The sequence below is a fragment of the Schistocerca piceifrons genome, chromosome 1 (genome assembly GCF_021461385.2).
Source record: "Schistocerca piceifrons isolate TAMUIC-IGC-003096 chromosome 1, iqSchPice1.1, whole genome shotgun sequence".
Classification (NCBI taxonomy): Eukaryota; Metazoa; Arthropoda; class Insecta; order Orthoptera; family Acrididae; genus Schistocerca; species Schistocerca piceifrons.
Genome location: NC_060138.1, coordinates 1219022843 through 1219042585, shown reverse-complemented (window position 1 = coordinate 1219042585; position 19743 = coordinate 1219022843). Strand labels below are relative to the sequence as shown.

General features: G+C 41.8%; 1 protein-coding gene and 1 non-coding gene across 2 annotated transcripts in view; one reads left to right on the top strand and one right to left on the bottom strand.

The window, feature by feature from the left end:
- Nucleotides 1-17077, bottom strand: part of LOC124802779 (caspase-1-like) — a 63351-nt gene extending 46274 nt beyond the window's left edge. The window contains exons 1-3 of the mRNA XM_047263779.1: nucleotides 16890-17077; nucleotides 16604-16671; nucleotides 7523-7773 (exon numbers count right to left, since the gene is read on the bottom strand). Coding sequence (XP_047119735.1) covers nucleotides 7523-7773; nucleotides 16604-16668 — 316 coding nt within the window. The 5' untranslated portion in view covers nucleotides 16669-16671; nucleotides 16890-17077. The remainder of the gene's footprint in view (nucleotides 1-7522; nucleotides 7774-16603; nucleotides 16672-16889) is intronic.
- Nucleotides 17078-17162: 85 nt separating this feature from the next.
- Nucleotides 17163-17235, top strand: Trnak-cuu. The gene has a single exon. It is a non-coding gene; the product is annotated as a tRNA-Lys (tRNA).
- The last annotated feature ends 2508 nt before the right edge of the window (nucleotides 17236-19743 follow it).

Below are 19743 nucleotides of genomic sequence, written 5' to 3'. Positions count from 1 at the left end.
AAGCTGCTGGGAGGGGCTTGTTACCACGAAGAGACGACCAGTGTTGATGCCAAAGTGACGCCACCAGCAACACAAGAGATCATTGGAGGAAACATAAGAACTAGAGGGCTGAGGTACAAGGACTGCAGCCTTAGCAGCATCAGCGGGCTCGTTTCCTTCAGACTGGCATGACCATCAACCCACATAAACATCACAGTGGCAGCTTCCCTGGACCTGTTGCACTAGGGAATGAATGGTGTACAGCACACAAGGCTTTGAAGGATACAGAGTGTTGGAGCAGATGATTAAATTGAAGAGCCTGTGTCGCCGGACATACTGCATGGCCTGAACAGGAAAAACAGCTCTGCTGTAAATGTTCCGGAAGGTGAGACCGAAAAACGTTGTTGCCAATGATGAAGGCACACCCAACGCCACAGTCAATCTGACAACCATAAGCGTATGCAGCGGTATTATTGCAAAGTTCCGTGCAAAGGTTGTGAAACTAAAGGTGATAGGGCGACGCTGGAGCAGTGTCCTTGGGAAGTGACTGAAGGCCAAGGTGAACACGGGATGTCAACATGAAGCCAAGGTGGTGAAGGGTTTACACCCATCAGGAAAGTTGTAGGTAGCAGAAGTTAAGTTTCCGAAGGAAGAGCCACGAGCGAATTCCAAGACATAACAGACAAGAGGGACGCGCACCATACTGGCGATCAAAGGAGTCATCAAAGAAGGAGGCATGGGAAGGGTGGCCATGTGTGACATACAAATGGCATGTATATCTGCTGAGGAGAAAGTCACAGAGTTAGGATAGCGGTAGTTCAGCAGCTTCTGCTTACAGACTCTCAACTGGGCTAGTGTAAAAGCCGCCATTGCCCAAATGGATGCCACAATGGTGGATAGTATTGAGATGGAGTAAGAGGGACAGGCGTGCAGATGCACAAACGAAACACCCATAGTCTAGTTTCGAACGGACAAGGGACCAGTACAAACGGAGGAGGATGGTTTGATCTGCTCCCCAGGAAGTACCACCGAGGACATGTAGGACACTGAAGGACCGCGTACAGCAGGCTGCCAGGTAAGACATATGGGAGGACCAAGAAAGTTTCCTATCGAGCATGAGCCCCAGGAATTTCATAGTTCCAATGAATGGAAGAGCAACAGGTTCAAGATGTAATGATGGTGGAAGAAACCAACTGCGCCACCAGAAATTCAAAAAAATGAAAGCGAATGTAGATGCTCCACAGGTAAAGACAATTGAGACATCGCTGAAGACACTACTCAAGGAGACAAGTCCGTGGAGAACTGCAATAGACGGCAAAATCGTTAACAAAAATAGAGCTGGAGATGCCCGGCAGTAGACAGGCATTATAGGGTTAATGGCATACATACATATGTGTGTGTGTGTGTGGGGGGGGGGGGGGGCCAACAGCGATGTCATCAGCACCCTTAGGCTTATTAAAATAAACAAATGTGGAGAGGAACTAAAAGCATGCACTGTCACATGCACTAAAACCAATTAGGAGAGAAGACAGCTAATCAAGAAATTAAAACACAGAGAAAACAAAACACAGAAGAGCTAAAATAAAAGCACAGGGAAATTTGTTTGGCTGACCATTTACAAAATACGAGGATAAGCCAGTCAAAATTCACAAAACTTTAAAACTTGAAGCACAGTCATTTGAATATTGGTTAAAATAGATGGCAGATCCGCTGGCAAATCCACCACAGTCCACTGGCCGGTAAATAAAATGCAATCCAATAAAATGTGGCGCACCTCGATCTACATGCCACAAGTACCACACACTGGAGGATTCTGTCGCTGGAGTAAGAATTCATGTGTCATAGGGCTGTGGCCTATGCAAAGACGAGTAAGGACCTCTTCCTGTCGACGTGGGTGGAAGGAAATACTCCATGGCTGAGTTGTGGGCTTGACGACACAGAGCTTGGGGTTTTTTTTTTTTTTGTTTTTAAGGGTGCAAAACTGCTATGGTCATTAGCGCCCAGTCCGTGACTGAAGAAACAGTAAAAACCGAAAATGGAAAGCAGCAGAAATGGGAACGAAACTCAAAAAATTGGAGAAACTAAAAGCAGAAGGAAGGCTTAAAAATCCACTACTGAAAGGGGTTGGTGGTCCCCAAAAAAAGCTTCAAATGACTGACGTCATTTCGCTGGCACTAATAAACTCGAGAACGCGATCGGCCAAGCGCGTCATCTCCTAAAATTGACGATATATCAGGCGACAGCTGTAGACGGGTGTGTAACGGAGTAAAAAAGGGGCACTCAATTAAAAGGTGTCGTACCGTCCACAGTTGAGAGCAGTGGGGACAGAGTGGGGGAGGATCGCCGCTTAAAAGATGTCGACGGCTAAAAAGACAGTGCCCTATCCGGAGTCTAGTTAAAATTACCTCCTCCCAACGACGCTTTCGGGAGGAAGAGGTCCAAACACAAGGAAGAGCTTTCACGTCCCGCAATTTATTATGGGGAAGTGTCGACCAATGTGCATGCCATAAAAGAACAACTCGACGACATAAAACGCTCCGTAGATCGGTGAAGGGAATCGATTGCATAGCTGGCCGAAAAAGAGAGACTGCAGCCTTCGCCGCTATATCGGCCGCCTCATTTCCACAGATACCGAAGTGTCCCGGGAGCCAGAGGAACGCCAACGAGACGCCCCCCAGGTGGAGCAAGCGCAGACAGTCCTGAATCCGGGGGACCAGAGGGTGGACAGGGTAAAGAGCTTGGAGACTGAGGAGAGAGCTGAGAGAATCTGAACAGATAACATACTGTATCCGCTGATGGCGGCGGATGTAGTGGACAGCCTGTAGAACAGCGTAAAGCTCCGCAGTATAAACCGAACACTGGTCGGGAAGCCGAAATTGATTTGGGGTGTAGCCAACAATATAGGCATTCCCTACACCTAACGATGTTTTCGAGCCATCAGTGTAAATAAATGTGGCTTCCTTCATTTGTGCACACAGAGCAGCAAATACCCGACAATAAACAAGTGAAAGGGTACCATCCTTGGGAAATTGACAAAGGTCCCGAAGCAGGCAGGTCCGGGGACAGAGCCAAGGCAGTGCTGTACCCCAGGTTGTCAAGAAGGTTTTAGGAAAGCGGAAGGAAAGAGAATGGAGCAGTTGACGAAAGCAGACTCCCGGTGGTAGTAGGGAGGAGGGGCGGCCTGCATACCCTACATCAAAGGAGGCGTCGAAAAAATGTCATGGGCTGGATTAGCAGGCATGGAAGACAGATGGCTAGCATAACGACTCAGAAGGACTGCTCGCCGATTGGACAGCGGAGGTTCAGCAGTCTCAGCATAAAGGCTTTCCACAGGGCTGGTGAAAAAAAGCTCCAGACACTAAACGTAATCCACGGTGGTGGATAGAGTCGAGACGACGAAGAATAGACGGCCGAGCAGAGGAGTAAACTATGCTTCCATAGTCCAACACAGAGCTTGTTGTCGTTCACTTCCAGCCACTCGTGTTCCCATCGCCACATCACTTTGCACCTCAACAGCGAGGTGAGAACATGCAGGGGGATAGCACTCCGAAATATATGAGGATCATGAGATGCCTCCTTGGCTGCTCGATCCGCCCTTTCATTCGTCGTAATTTCAGTGTGCCTAGGTAACCAGCAGAAAGACATTTCCTTCCCCAGTTGTTGTAGTTGGAGGAGGACATCCGGATATTCTGGGTTACTTTATCTGCTGGGTACAAATGCTGAGAGAGTGTAAAGGGGGCTCAGAGAATCTGTACAGATGAGAAACGTAACACTGTGAAAGTTTCTCATCTGTTCCAGTGCCCGCAATATTGCATATAATTCTACGTGGAAGACCTTGAGGACATGATCCGGGTAAACGACAGAGCAACCATTGGAGACCCCTGCTTAGACCCACCCGTAAAAACATATACATAGTTGTGATGCTCAGATAAAATGTCACAAAATATTGCATTAAAAATGCAAGCAGGAGTGCAGTCTCTCCTGTACCGCACCAAACCTACAATCACTCCCGGGTCATTACAGCAACGAGGGCAGCAGACGGTTAAAACCCTGGATTTGGGGTTGGACTGGCTTCACACTGAGTGACTCCAGGACATGCTGCATGTGGATACAAAAAGGCATCGTGGCTTCTGGGCAGTTGGAAAAAAGGTGCTCCAGAGGCGGATGAGCAATAGTAAGGTGTGCGAGTGGAGCCAGAGCTGCGAGGAACGTACATGCCTCCCTCACCATGACAAGCTGGCACTGTATAGTAAGTGGCAGTTGCCCCACCTGAGCAGAGAGGCTGGATAGGGGCCTGGTGGGTTAATGGCAATAGGAGAGGACAATGCCCAGGACAGAACCCTGAGGCACACTGTTTTCGTGGATAAAGGTGTTGAACACGACAGAACCCACACGTACCATGAAAACTCGGAGTTTTAAAAATTCCTGAAGGAAATGGGGCAGGTGGCTGTAGAAGTCCCACATGTAGAGAGTACAGAGGATACTAGTCCTCCAGCAGGTGTCTTAGGCTTTCTCCAAATCGAAAAACACGGCCAGTCTGGAATTTTCACAGAAAACCACTCATGACATAGGAGGACAAAGTCACGAGATGGTCAACTGCAGAACAGCACACTCAAAATCCACACTGTGCAGTGGTTAGTAAGTTTTGAGACTATAGAGTCACCATACCTGCCAGGCATGAATCATATGTTCCATCACCTTGCAAACACGGCTGGTGAGAGAAATGGGGTGGCAGCTAGAAGGGAGTTGTTTGTTCTTACTGGGCTTAGGTATGGGTATGACAGTGGCTTCACGCCAGCATCTTGGAAAAACACCCTCTGCCCAGATGCGGTTGTATGTATGAAGCAGAAAGTGCTTGCCCACAAGAGAAAGGTGCTGCAAAATCTGAATGTGAACATCGTCTGGCCCCTGGGTGGGCGATCGGAATGAAGTTAGAGCACGATCTAGCTCCTTCATAGTACAGGTGGCATTGTAGCACTCATAATGTATTGCACGAGCCTCCTCCGCTCGTTTATGATGGAGGAATGCAGAGTGATAGTGGGAGAAGCTCAAAATCTCCGCAAAATGACGGTCGAAAGTGTTGGAGATGGAGATAGCGATAGCGTCCATGATGACATCGTCTGCTACTGTCAGGCCAGAAATTGTGGAATGGAGCTTTGTCCGAAAGAGCTGTCGGAGGTTGGCCTACAAGACGATGGGCAAGCTGGGTAGTGCAGAAGGATAGGTCCAAATGGGAATGCATGTGCAAGGAGTCTAAAGGAACGTAAGTGTTCCTGTGTTAAGGTGCAAATGGTTCAAATGGCTCTAAGCACTATGGGACTTAACATCTGAGGTCATCAGTCCCCTAGACTTAGAACTACTTAAACCTAACCAACCTAAGGACATCACACACATCCATGCCCGAGGCAGGATTTGAACCTCTGACCATAGCAGCAGTGTGGTTCCAGACTGACACAGAGACCAAATGGCAAATTGGTAAGGTAACAGCTCAGGCAATCACCCCCTCCTTGGGCCTGGCCTGTACCAAAGGGTACATGCAAACCCTGCCTATCAACATGGGACTGGGAATTACACATTACCCAGTCACCTGTTGTGTATCAGACATGTCAGCCGGTCATCAGGAGCGCACAGGGAGGAAACAGGAAAAGAGGAACCTCAAACGACCAAAGTGGACGAAGGATAGGAGAAAGTGAACAAAGAAAAAAGGAACGAGAAACAGTGGAGAGTATTCTGATTCCGACTACCAAAAATGCACAATACATTTCCAAAAACACCTGGACATGTTCCCCAAGTGAGGGGAAAAAGAAGAGCAAGAGGATAGACATGCAGCACGGGTGGGAAAAGATGCTTCAAAAAGGTTGGGGCCACCTGGTAGGCGAGCACGAACCTGCCAAAGGGCGGCAGACCCCTTGAGGGGTGCGTAGATTGTCATTACAGTGCTTGCCCAACACACTGATTGCCCAACACACTGATTGCCCAACACACTGATTGCCCAACACACTGATTGCCCAACACACTGATTGCCCAACACACTGATTGCCCAACACACTGATTGCCCAACACACTGATTGCCACAGCAGAGCCTTGCACCTGCTGCCGCATGCCTGCCAGCAGCCATAGCAGTGCCTCACGGATAATGCTGTGTGCCTGGACTGGGCTGGCCCGGTGGTGAAAAAGCAATCACTACATGTATGGAAGAACAATTTACACATGACTTTAGAGAGCTTGGACCATACAGAACACAGATGATACTGGCTTATTATCTAGCACAAAAGATGCTACTCAAGTAATTCACAGGGCAAATTTATTGTTCGAAAGACCAAAGTGTTTCACAATAAACAAGATAAAAATAAATAGTATATAATACGTAGTCTCAGAAACTGGGTGATTGGATGCTGTAGGTGATGTGAACCTTCTTGCTTTTTAATGACATCAACCTCACCTGGCAAGAACACTATGCACATCTGGGAAAACTTTCCAGTGTTTAATACCACTTGAGAAAATGAAGACAACACAGTATATCAGAACAGAAAAGGGAGGTAATGACAGTGGCACGTAAAGTGCCCTCCGCCACACACCGTTGGGTGGCTTGCGGAGTATACATGTAGATGTAGGTAGATATATCCTCGCATTGTACCACGTACACAGTAGTTACAGATTATACTTGTGGGGCCATCAACAGACTGCCAGAGTGTCCTATTCTTCCAGAAGAATGCAACTTAGAATTACACGTAAGAAAAAAAAAAAAGCTGGTACACCTGCCTAATATCATGTAGGGCCTCCGTGAGTGAACATGCAAAAGTGCCGCAAAATGACGTAGCATGAAATTGACTGAAGTAGTGCTGGAGGAAACTGACACCCTGAATCCTGTAAAGCTGTCCATAAATCCCTAAGAGTACGAGGGTGTGTAGATCTCTTCTGACCAGCACATTCCAAGGTTCCCAGATATGCTCAATGTTCATGTCAGGGGAGTTTCATGGCCAGCGGAAGTGTTTAAACTCTGAAGAATGTTCCTGGAGCCACTCTGTAGAAATTCTGAACATGCGGAGTGACACGTTGTCCTGCTGGAATTGCCAAGTCCATCAGAATGCACAATGGACATTAATGGATGCTGGTGATCAGACAGGATGCTTACATATGTGTCACCTGTCAGGGGCCATACCTAGACGTATCAGGGGTCCCATATCACTCAACTGCACACGCCCTGCACAATTACAGAGCCTTCATCAGCTTTCAGTTCATTTAGTAGAGAAGCATGTTCTCTCTGTATAGCTCCCATACTTAAGTCCGACAGCCGCAAAATAAATGAAATATGAGATAGCTCTACAACATGGAGCAGTAAGATAAATAAAATTAATTTATTTTGTATGTTTCTTTGTAAGACAATTCATTCTGCTAGTGAAGAAATGGGTTCTCGCCTATTTTCTTTTACTGCTGAAATAAATGGGATAGATTTTAAGATACCGTTTTTCTGAGAACCAACCAATGTCAAAAACATAAAATCTTAATTATTCACAATCTTACAAATTCAATTTCAACTCACCTTCTTCAACAATTTCTTTCACAGACTTGTATGTGAGATCATCATATACTTTGACCTCAAATCCAAGTTTCGAGAGAGACTCGCTGAGGTTGTTACGGTCTACTTTGGTTCCTGCACGTGCCTTCAAACTTTGAATATCAAAATTTTCATGATTGAAAATCACTGCAAGCCCTCTTTTCTTGTGAGACATGCTATAATACACTGCATCAATTTCTGCTGGCATTCTTGCAAATAATGCTGGAGAACCATTGCTGTGAAAAATAAAGTAGCATTAAACACGAAAAAATTTACACAACTTGTTATGACAAGATTTAAAAAATATTGCTAATTATATGTTTAACAACAAAGAACTTCTCCCTGCACTGCAAAATAATTGTTAAGGAGCACCAACAGATACAAACACAGAGCAATGATGGGCAGCAAAACAAAATACAGTTAAGGTGGAATAAAGATGTCAGTCAGATAAATACCGTAAGCTCTTGAGTAGTGTGTGTGTGTGTGTGTGTGTGTGTGTGTGTGTGTGTGTGTGTGTTGCCAACAATTTGTGGAAAAACATAATACATTTTATATAGTACTGTTTTAGACAAGATCCAGAGTTTCCAGAATGAGATTTTCACTCTGCAGTGGAGTGTGCGCTGATATGAAACTTCCTGGCAGATTAAAACTGTGTGCCCAACCGAGACTCGAACTCGGGAACTTTGCCTTTCGCAAAGATCCAGAGTAATTTCAACGGTTGATCATTTATTTGGTTTTAGTGCAGTTCACAACTTAAATTTTTGTATCGTTATTACCAGTTTTCACTAAATATGGGCTAACAAGGAGACCACACGGCAATCTGATTTTTGTAATCTGTAGTACTTTATACAACGACAAGTGTCTTGAGTAACTTAGAAGTAAATATCCTCAGAGTAGTGAAAAAACTTAAATCTCTTAATAAAAGCGAGTCTATCAATCCAGACTGTATATGAATTAGGTTCCTTCCAGAATATGCTGACGCAATAGCTCCATACTTAACAATCATGTAACAACTGTTCACTCGACAAAAGATCCGTCCTAAAAGGCAGGAAAGTTGACAATGTAACACCAACATTTAAGAAAGCAAACAGGAGTGATCCTCTAAATTAAAGGCCCATATCATTGACATCGATGTGCAGCAGGATTTTGGAATGTATGTTGTGTTTGAACATTATCAATTACCTCGAAATCAAGACAGATTTAGAAAACATCTTTCTTGTGAAACACAACTAGCTCTTTACTCACACGAAGTGTTGAGTGCTATTGACAATGGATTTCAAATTGACTAGGTATTTCTGGATTTCCAGAAGGCTTTTGACACTGTACCTCACAAGTGGCTTGTAATTAAATTGCATGCTTATGAAATATCATCTCAGTTATGTAACTGGATTCACGATTTACTATCAAAGATGACACAGTTTGTAGCAATTGATGGAAAGTCATCGAGTAAAACAGAAGCGATTTCTGGCATTCCACAAGGTAGCGTTAAAGGGCCTTTGCTGTTCCTTATCTATATAAACGATTTGGGAGACAATCTGAGCAGCCATCTTAGGCTGTTTGCAGATGATGCTGTCATTTATCATCTAGTAAAGTCATCAGAAGATTAAAACAAATTGGAAAATGATTTAGAAACAATACCACTATGGTGCAAAAATTGGCAATTGACCCAAAATAAGGGAAAGTGTGAAGCATCCACATGAGTGCTAAAACGAATCCATTAAACTTTGGTTACACGACAAATCAATCAAGCCCAAGGGCTGTAAATTCTACTACATAGCTAGGAATTACAATCACGAACAACTTTAATGGGAAAATACACACAGCAAATGTTGTTGGGAAGGAGAACTAATGACTGTTTTACTGGCAGAACACTCAGAAGATACAACAGATTTACTGAAAGGACTGCCTACAATATGCTTGCCCATACTCTTCTGGAGTACTTTGAGTACTGCTGAGCAGTGTGGATCCTAACCAGATAGGGTTAACGGAGTACATCAAAAAAGTTCAAAGAAGGGCAGCACGTTTTGTATCATCCAGAAATAGGGAAGAGAGTATACGGACATGATATAGGATTTGAGGTGGACATAATTAAAACAAAGGCATTTCTTGCCTCTCTTGCAAGACCTTCTAACAAAATTTTAACACCAACATTCTCCTCCGAATGTGAAAATATTTTGTTGACGACGACCTACATACGGAAAAACTATCATCGTAATAAAATAAGGGAAATCAGAACTCACGCAGAAAGATACAGGTTTTTTTTCCATGCACTGTTTGAGAGTGGAATAACAGATAATTTTTGTGAAGGTGGTTCAGGACTTCTCTGCCAGGGCTTAAGTTTGATTCGCAGGATAGGTTGGTTGGTTGATTTGGGGGAGGGGACCAAACAGCGAAGTCATCGGTCCCATCAGATTAGGGAAGGAAATCGACCATGCCCTTTCAAAGGATCCATCCTGCCTTTTGCCTGAAGCAATTTAGGGGAAATCACAAAAAACCTACATCAGGATGACCACATGCAAATTTGAACTTTCATCCTCCCGCATACGAATCCAGTCCAGTCCACCTCGGTCAGTACAATTTGCAGGGTAGCCATGTGGACATAGATGTACATGAAAAATCTCAAAGTTCTTTACCAATAAACTTCCAATTTTTGCATGATATTCTAAAGAATGTTCAGACAGAAATGGACACACTTTTTTTTTGGTTAAAACTAACTGAGAAAGAAAATCCTGTGCTATAGTCAGCTACAAAAACGTGCAGTTCATTTTCTTCTTCTTCTCTTTCTTTTCTTTTCTTGCAGTTAGTTTTAACTATGATAACAGAGCAATTAGTCAAATTGGTTCTCCCAAATATTCTCTCCCACATCATATATATTTTAAACAAAATGTATACACAGCAATGTGCTGTTTCGTTTTCTTCTTCACAGTTGGTTTTCATAAAAAACAAAAAAGTTGTGTTTATGACTCATTGGCTTGTTATTAGAATACTATTACAAAATCTGAATTTGCAATAACAATAAATGTAAGGTCAAAGAGAGATGAGCGAGGTGGTGATGTACAGGGAAAGGGGACCTGGAGGTGTTGGTGGACAGCAAGGGTATGTGGAGGAGGTGATAGACAGCGAGTGGGGGTGGAGGAGGAGGAGGAGGAGGAGGAGGAGGAGGAGGAAAGTGGAAAGTGGAAAGATGGGGAGGGGGGAGGTGGAAGAGGGATGGACAGAGGGGCCAGAAGGAAGTCTATCCAATTCCCATACATACAAGGGGCATTTAAGAAGTAAAACAACACATTTTTTCCAGACAATTTTGATTGAAAAAATGTGGAATTTATTGTGGGACAAGGTGGAATGTTCTTGCTTCAGACTCTCTAGTTTCACGAAGCTTCAATAAGTGGTGGAGCTGTACTTAGCCATCAAAATAGCACCTGAGAACTGTCACCGAGTTTCTTTTGGCAAAAAATCAGAGCATCGCAGATATTCACAGGTGCTTGCAGGATGTCTACGGAGACCCAGCAATGAACAAAAGCACGGTGTGTCGTTCGTTGAGGCATCTGTCATCGCAACGAGGTCGTGCAAACCTGTCCGATCTCCCGTGTGCCAGTCAACCCGACACAGCTGTGAATCCTGCAATGCTGGATTGTGTGGACACTTGAAATGATCAACGAATTATAATCAAACTTCTCGCTGCACAACTGGACTTTTCTCTCATTAGTGCTGACATACACTTCCACTAGCTGGGGTACCCAGAGGTGCGTGTCCACTGGGATCCTTGTTGCCTAACAGAAGACCATTAAGAGTTACAGAGGACCATCTGCGCACAATTGCTTGCATGTTACAAGGCTGATCGTGACAATTTTTTGTCAAACATCGTCACAGGCAATGAAACATCGTCACAGGCAATGAAACATCGCTTTGAACCGGAAACAAAACGGCAATCCTTTAAGTGGCACTACACCATCTCTCCACTGAAGAAAATGTTCAAAGCTGCACCCTAAGCAGGTACAGCCACGACAACAGTCTTCTGCGACTCTGAAGAGGTCATTCTGTTTGAAGTCCTCCCTCATGGTGCAAGGGTAGAATCTTAAGTGTACTGTGGTACCCCTAGGAAATTTAAAGAAATGACTTCAGTTTCTTTATTGCGATAAAAATGCAAATTACCTTCTCCTTCTCCATGATAACACAAGGTCTGACTCAAGTCTGTGCACCCGAGAGAAGATCACAAAACTTCACTGGACTGTACTTCCTCATCCACTCTACAGCCCGGACCTCGCTTCATCTGACTTCCGTCCACTTGGCCCAATGAAGGATGCAGTCCACAGGTTAGTAGTATGTGGGTGGGGAGGTTGTTGATGCAGCAAGACACTGACTCCAACACTGAGTGGTACCATGCAAGCATACAGGATGTCCCAGTAAGGTGGTATAAGGCGGCCACATTTAACAGAGATTATGTTGAAACATAAGGTTTTATAGCCAGTAGCCAACAGAGTGGGAAATAATATGATTTATTAGAATCCTGAATAAAATTAACTTGCTTTCAGAAAAAAGAATATATTACTTATTGAACACTACTCATATTTAGCAACTGCAAAGCACTGCAGGGTTCACTAAGGTTTGTTTGGTACATAATCCACTAAACCAGTTCGGTGTAACTACAAAATTCTTGAGAAAATTGACTTTTAAATTTTCCAAGCAGGCTTAAGTCACTAAAGTTAGGACAAAGTTGCGACGAGCCGCAATGCTCAGCCAGTTGTGTTTGAGACTGGTAATACTACTGGTTCACTGATTCAGGTATCATTGTAATCATTTTTTTTCATCAGTTCAAATACCTACACCATTTAAATATAAAAGTCATCAAATATATGCTAATTAATTATTTTTCATGAAAAATGGACATTAGTTGAGGGGAAACATGATACTATAATGCCCATGTGTGAAGGCAGTCAACAGCACTTCTACAAAATTTACAGTATGTCCTGTTACTATTAGTTGATGGTAGTTGCCTTTACTTGTTCACTTTATGAAGAGTTACAGTATGCTGACTTTTGGGAGTAGCTGTGCAATACAAATAAGAGGACATGCATTTTTCATAAAAATGATAATTATCGTATATTTGATGACTTTTATACTTAAATGACATAGGTATTCAAACTGAACAAAACAAATGAAAAAAATTACCACCATGAAACTTGTACCAATGATAACTAATTTTGAATGCTACTGACTGAGCCATGCAGCCCACCTAAAAATTGTCCAAACTTTAGTGAATTAAGGCTGCCCGCGAAACTTTGGTTGGTTTTATTGAGTATTTTTTGGAGTTGCATCTGGTTGCTTTGTGTCACTGATATTTGAGTTCAGAACTTCATATACAATACATACAAAAAATTACAAAAATCCAATTGCCATTTGGTCTCCTTGTAAGTTAAACCAGTAAGATTTGCGTCACAACTTGTTATCTGTACTACTACTGCTAAAATATTAAAAGTTGAAGTACATGTTCACAAATCACATTTCTTTACCAAGTCTTATAAAACAGTATGTTTACATTTACCATCAGATCTGGTGCATATTATCTGTCTCTCTCATGATAAGAACCAATAAGTTCTTTTGATAAGTAATTGCAACAAGGTAATGAAAAATTACCAGAGTAGTTATGTGGTTTTTCCTTGCTCCTAAAAGAACCTATCAGAAGAAGATTAAAGTCTTTCACAATGGTTGTATAAAATATTCTCGGACTTCTTGCGGTTTAAATACACAGTAAAACCTGACGCTTTCGACGATTTCCACCAGCATCATCGTAAGGAGCAACTGACTGTCAAAATCGCTGCTGTGGTGGCCTTATATAGCTCAAGGACGGCTTCTGATTGGTTGGTTGTTATTTCATGCTGTTGCAGATAGTGTCAATGTCTCTTCTGATGGTGCCATCATTCCCACCATCGCGTAAATATTGCACTGAATGTCAACAGCTCTTCTCTGCATCAAGAGCTCGCTTCTACGCATCGCTGAATGGTTTATGGTCATGGTTGAAGGTAGCTGGAGAAATCCGCAGTTGCTGAGCAAAGCCTCACAAACATAAAATGCTGTTAGAGAAACAAAACTTTTGTCCCAGGCTCCCACGTACAGTGGCTCTACAATTAAAGAAGCTGTAGAAATAACAACATGTGAAAAAAACCTTCAACACTATTTACTTTGCTTGTACCATCTATGCAACATGGACTTGGGAGTTGTTTATACTGAATAACATCACTTATTTTGCATGTCACCCTTTGCTTGAGACACATCTGTGTAACTGTCAAAAGTTAAGTATTGTCATTTACTTTCTTGTAATAAAACTCTTAATAAGATTTGGTTTAATGTTGTCCAGTGGTCTGAGAACTCAGGTTTCCTAGAGACCCCATACTTGTCGACTAGACTGGATTTAACACCAGTGAAGTCTCATTGCATCCTTTTGTAGTGTATTACAATGAGGATAAAATAAAACTCTTAATGTCTGAATTTCTATTTCCAAATACGGGCTCTTGTCCAGAAGCTTATCATTTACCAATCTTTTCATTGTGCCACCTATGTGGTGAGTAGCACTCTACTTTTCATAATATTATTGTTTTTATATCCTGGATTTTCCAGAGCTAGGAAGATTATGTAGTTGCACTAAATGCTTTTCCAGTCATAGCTGATCTCAATATCAAAGATCAAGTTATCTGACATAGAAAATAGGTTGTTCTTTTGTGATGGCAGCTGAAAAAGAATTCTCAACACACACTTAATAAGATGATGATATTGGTGCAGAATAGCAAAAAGTAGATGCATTTGCAATGGACTTGCGGTGCCCCATTATGAGGCTTGCTGCTAGACAACACTTACAAAGGCCATTTGAAAATGAAGTCTTGACAACTACAGTTTCGTTCAATAAACCATTACTGGCATCCATTTTGAATTATGTGCAACAAATAAACACTAACAAAATGAAGTAAGGTTATAACCCCAATTCAGAACAATTAAAAAATCATACAGAAAACAATGATTCCAAATGTCTAAATTCCAGGTTGAAATTACACCGTGTGGCGTACCATGACTGCAAGCCATTCAAAAAAAGTGATCTCCACTTCACTGTACTTTTTAATCATCTAAATCCTGAAATCTAAAACGTGGTAGTTGAATGTATCCTATGAAAGGATGAACCATAAGTCTTAAACTTAAGTTAGTGCTTCATGCAGCTTCTTTCTCCTCCCCTCCTCTTTATCACAAAATGACTGCTCAAAATTATAAAAATGCGAACAACATTCATTAAAGTCGCACCTAAGCAGTTGTTTCTATACAAGCTTTTATTACTTATGAGGTACGGATAAAGAGGAATATTCTACACTACTCACCAGGTTTGGCCAGTGACAAAGGAAATACAGGACATACACGTAAATTCCGTAGCGATTACAACGTAATTATCAAAAATGGCTCTGAGCGCTATGGGACTTAACATCTGAGGTCATCAGTCCCCTAGAACTTAGAACTACTTAAACCTAACTAACCTAAGGACATCACACACATCCATGCCCGAGGCAGGATTCGAACCTGCGACCGTAGCAGTCCCGCGGTTCCGGACTGAGCGCCTAGAACCGCTAGACCACCGCGGCCGGCAACGTAATTATCAATGATGATTTTTTTCAAACCAGCTAAGCTACAGATCAGCCTGTCACTACAACCGTATGTTTTACTTTTGCATTTTGTTGGCTTCACCACTCACATCCAGATTTCAAACCTAACTCGGACCTCTGACTAATCTACAAATCAGTGTCACAACAATCATGGTTTTTGCTTTCACATTAGTTGGCCAACTAATAACCAGACTGTGAAAACGCACATCACAAAGTGACATGACAACACCCATATTATGTCACTGGTCAAAGCCAATGACTCGTACTGAATATTCGTCTTAGCCCTCAGGAACATACTATAGGATTTAATTCAATCCTCAGTAAGCATCAAGCCACAGTCACAATGAAGAACACAGATTTTAGTAACACAATTTTCTACATTTTATATCTCCAGAACTCTCATTCTCTCTGCACTCAGTTTTGACTTTCTCTCTCTCTCTCTCTCTCTCTCTCTCTCTCTCTCTCTCTCTCTCTCTCTCTCTCTCTAGTAAAATCAAGCAAATGTTACAGCATTGTGTTCCTTATCAAGTACAGCTTAAACCAAGACTTTTACTGTGACATCAGTTTCAGCTTCCTAGTATCAATGGTCCTGATGTTAAAGACACGGCTGTTTTAGTACAATGAGCAACTCCTATGCATCAAGAACATATGAAATTTTGTACTTTTAGTGTATTCAATGAGTAAATACAATTAAACAAATATACATCACACACCATGTTGTCCAAACCTTTGCTTGATTTGGCATGGACTGATCTATACATACATGGCAGTGTAGTGTTTACAATAATAATAATAATAATAATAATAATAATATTTATCAAGTGCTGTGGTGTCATTTGGTGAGGGTTTGTGTGCTATGATCTGCCACTCTCCTGTTTCTACATGGCTATTTGTTTCATTTGTGATGTGTCACCCTTGACCAAAGGACATTGTAGCTGCTGTTTCATAGCACCATTTTCATGACACTCATTCCTACATTTGTTGGAAGTCTAACTACATAATAAATATTGCACTCTATCCTACTATTCAGCACTTAATCTTTGTAATCATTACAAAAGGATGATAAAGACGCTAAAGTAACATAACCAATTTGTTTCAAATTTTTGATTCCCACTTTTAATTATGGTGTGTGTGTGTGGGGGTGGGGGGGGGGGGAGTGCCTGAAATAGTGCAGATAGCAAAGGGAGAAAGGGAACAATAAGGTGAAAGGAAGGAGGGGGAGTTGATTTTAGAACTGTTACTGTCAGCCTATCTTTACTCTTAACGAAGACTGCTGCACAACATGCCTTGCACGAGTAATTAGCGCTCATAACACAAATTGTGTGTATGATGTTTGTGTTGCCCTGAAAAAAGTACTACCTAATATAATGGAATGGTAAGTGCTTACTGACACAACCTCTGATGATAAAACAATAAATGTACTTACTAACGCAATCCTTGAGCATCCCCCGCGTCAGAAGAAGGGGTTTCCGTCGTGTCTGTGCTAGCCATTATCTGAAAAGTAAAAAAAAAAGTTAGCATATACCGGTCTTCTCGGAAATCGCTTGCTCTTGCATACATACAAAAAAGGCAGGTCATGAAAATTAGCCATTCATTAAACTGTCCATATTAAATACACTTTCGTTCGCATGGAAAAGCACAAGGCACTTATAAAACAAACAAGATAAACACATGTCATTTAACAGATTTAAGTTTTAGGAATAAACACCTACGTTATTGTCTTGCAGACTTGCAAGTAGCACGTTCGTTACAACTAGCACCGCCAGATGGTGCCAAAATGGGTATATGAAAGAGGCCAAATAAAATACCAAATTTACCGAGTTTGCATTGAAAACCACTACGCACTGTCTTTACTACAGTTCGTAGCGTACAAAGCAAACTTGACAGCTACACAGCATACTTTCACCGAAACATTGACGGAACCAAGACCAACAAAGGACCCTCTGTGTAGGTTTACTTCACACAGTAACCTAGATAATGCAACCGCCCGGCTAGCTCAGTCGGTAGAGCATGAGACTCTTAATCTCAGGGTCGTGGGTTCGAGCCCCACGTTGGGCGTAATTTTTTCTTCCCCTTTCCTTTTTCATATATGTTTATAATTTCGGTGCTTAAGGGTTCCAGAATGGTCCTACGCTCAGGCGCCGCATATTATGTTATTAGTAGAGGAATAAAAATCAAAGCCACCAGTCTGAACCATCAATAAATTCAAAAGCTTAAGAATTTTATAGGTATATTTTAGACATAAGACTGCTAATTTTTTTCCGAAGAAAACTGTAATACATTACCCCGTTCCTGACCGGCAAAGAGTTTATGGGTATCATGAAACGACCAATGTTTAGCACTTCAGCGCAAATGAAGCCAAAGAGCCATAGTTCAAGGTTCTTCAGAATTTAGTAACAACATGCACAGTGATAAGGTTATTACTCAGTAAAAATCAGCACTCAATTACAGTTACACCTCTGAATACAAGAACCGTCACATTGCCCCAAGTCACATAATATTTATTCCGGGATAAGGCATACCATTTTTAGCTTTCCTTAACGTATGGAGAAGGGAAAAAAATCAAATAGATCAAAATATGTTAGTGTAACAAAACTGTAAAACCGGCTGCTGTTACTGCAGGACATATAACCCAAACCATAAGCAGAATGGCGAAATGAAATTTCAAAAATAGTTCAAATCGCTCTAAGCACTATGGGACTTCTCATCGGAAGTCATCAGTCCCCTAGACTCAGAACTACTTACACCTCACTAACCTGAGGATATCACACACATCCATGCCCGAGCCAGGATTCGAACCTGCGACCGTAGCAGCCGCGTGGTTCCGGACTGAAGCGCTTAGAACCGCTCGGCCACAGCAAATGAATTTAATTACCTAAACTTGCACCAGCAAAATTTAAAGCTAATACACCAAACGTCACCTTAACGCTCCGAATGACCTTTCTTATATAGAAAAGACATTTGCCGGAAAAAATACTATATTTTAATAAGGAGAAAATTAGGGTGCAATAATAAAACTGTATACACCGTTCAGCATTAAAAAAAGTGACAAAAATAAAAAAAATAAAGGAGCTACTAAAAGGAAACCTGAAGTCCATTACTGAACAAAAAAATTTGATTAACTTAAACTAGTTGTGGAAGCTGTGCTACGTGATTCAAAAACATACCATCACGCTACAAGAAGAGCCTGGACAATGTAATAGAACAGCTGGAGAAGATATGCAGTAAATGGTCACCACCCAAGAACAGCCTGCCAATTTACTTATTGAATTTAACATTACGGTGAATGCTGCCACTGGACAAACAAAACTACATAGCTAGCACGCTCAGGGCTTATTGATGAATGTGAAAAAAATGTGACCTTACAAGACTAATAATCTGATTCGAGAGTTCTGGGAAACGGTAAATGTACAGGTGCAAAATGTAATTTCCAAAGAAAAAAAGCATGAGACATCTATAAATGTGTATATAGGTGGGGTGGGGGGGGGGGGGGGGGTCCTGCCCGCCCGACATACCGACTAGCATGTTCTTTTGTGACTTGGTTTCTAGAAAGTTTGTTGTTTAGATTCTACACACAAACAGAAGAGGGCTTGCCTTGGCTGTCGTACTGGTAACATGATAAAAAAAGGTGTAAACTGTGGGTAAAGAAGTGGATAAAGCAAGAGAAGAAATTAAACCACGTTCTGTTACTTAAACAGCTGGGAGTCGATTTCTGTTATTACCTAAGAATGGATGAAATAATCATTTTGACATTGCTGAACATCAAACAATTCTCAAGATTGAGAAAACAGTCACGAGAGGCTGTAAGGTGCAAGGAGAGACTATTAGCTACACTACGATTTCTAGTTAGTGGCAGAAATTAAGAGGACCTCAAATTCTGTGCTGTTGTATCTCCACAATTATCAATTAAAATGGTTCCTGGCACCTTCAACGTGATGTATAGTACACTGAGGGAAAACATCGTGGTATAGCAAAAGATGTTAACGTAAACATTATTAATTTATCTATGTAGCATAAAAGATAGCCTGTAAGCTTAAGAAATTCACATAAAATTTGAAGAATAAAAAACATGGTGCACCTCATCTAATAAATACAACAGATATATAAGTAATGAAGCACGCAGCAACTGTTAGAGCTGTAAAAAAAGGCTACACTTTGCTCTTCATTTCAGAGGGCTTAGATATAGATTGGACACTAATAGCAATGAAGCAAGTGTGTTCACCGAATTAACTTCCATTAAATGTCGATACTTCGGTTTTTAGATTTAATTTCCGATAAATGGAAATAAAACAAATACAGGAGGTCGAAGGACTTATTATCTCTGTACGCCAAACAAAACCATTAAAAATTCGTTAAAAAATTAAAAAGTGCTTACTTCTTGCATCTATATTGCTATACTACTACCGCCTCACAAACATCTGCAGTTTTTTTTAATTCCTCAAGAAACTCTTGTCAACGTTCCGTCCGCCTTGCACCATGTTATGAATATTGTAGCAGCATTTAAAACCGCGCACACTGTCAAAAAACAACTTTTGTGGGGCGGTTGACACGACAGCGCTGAACACG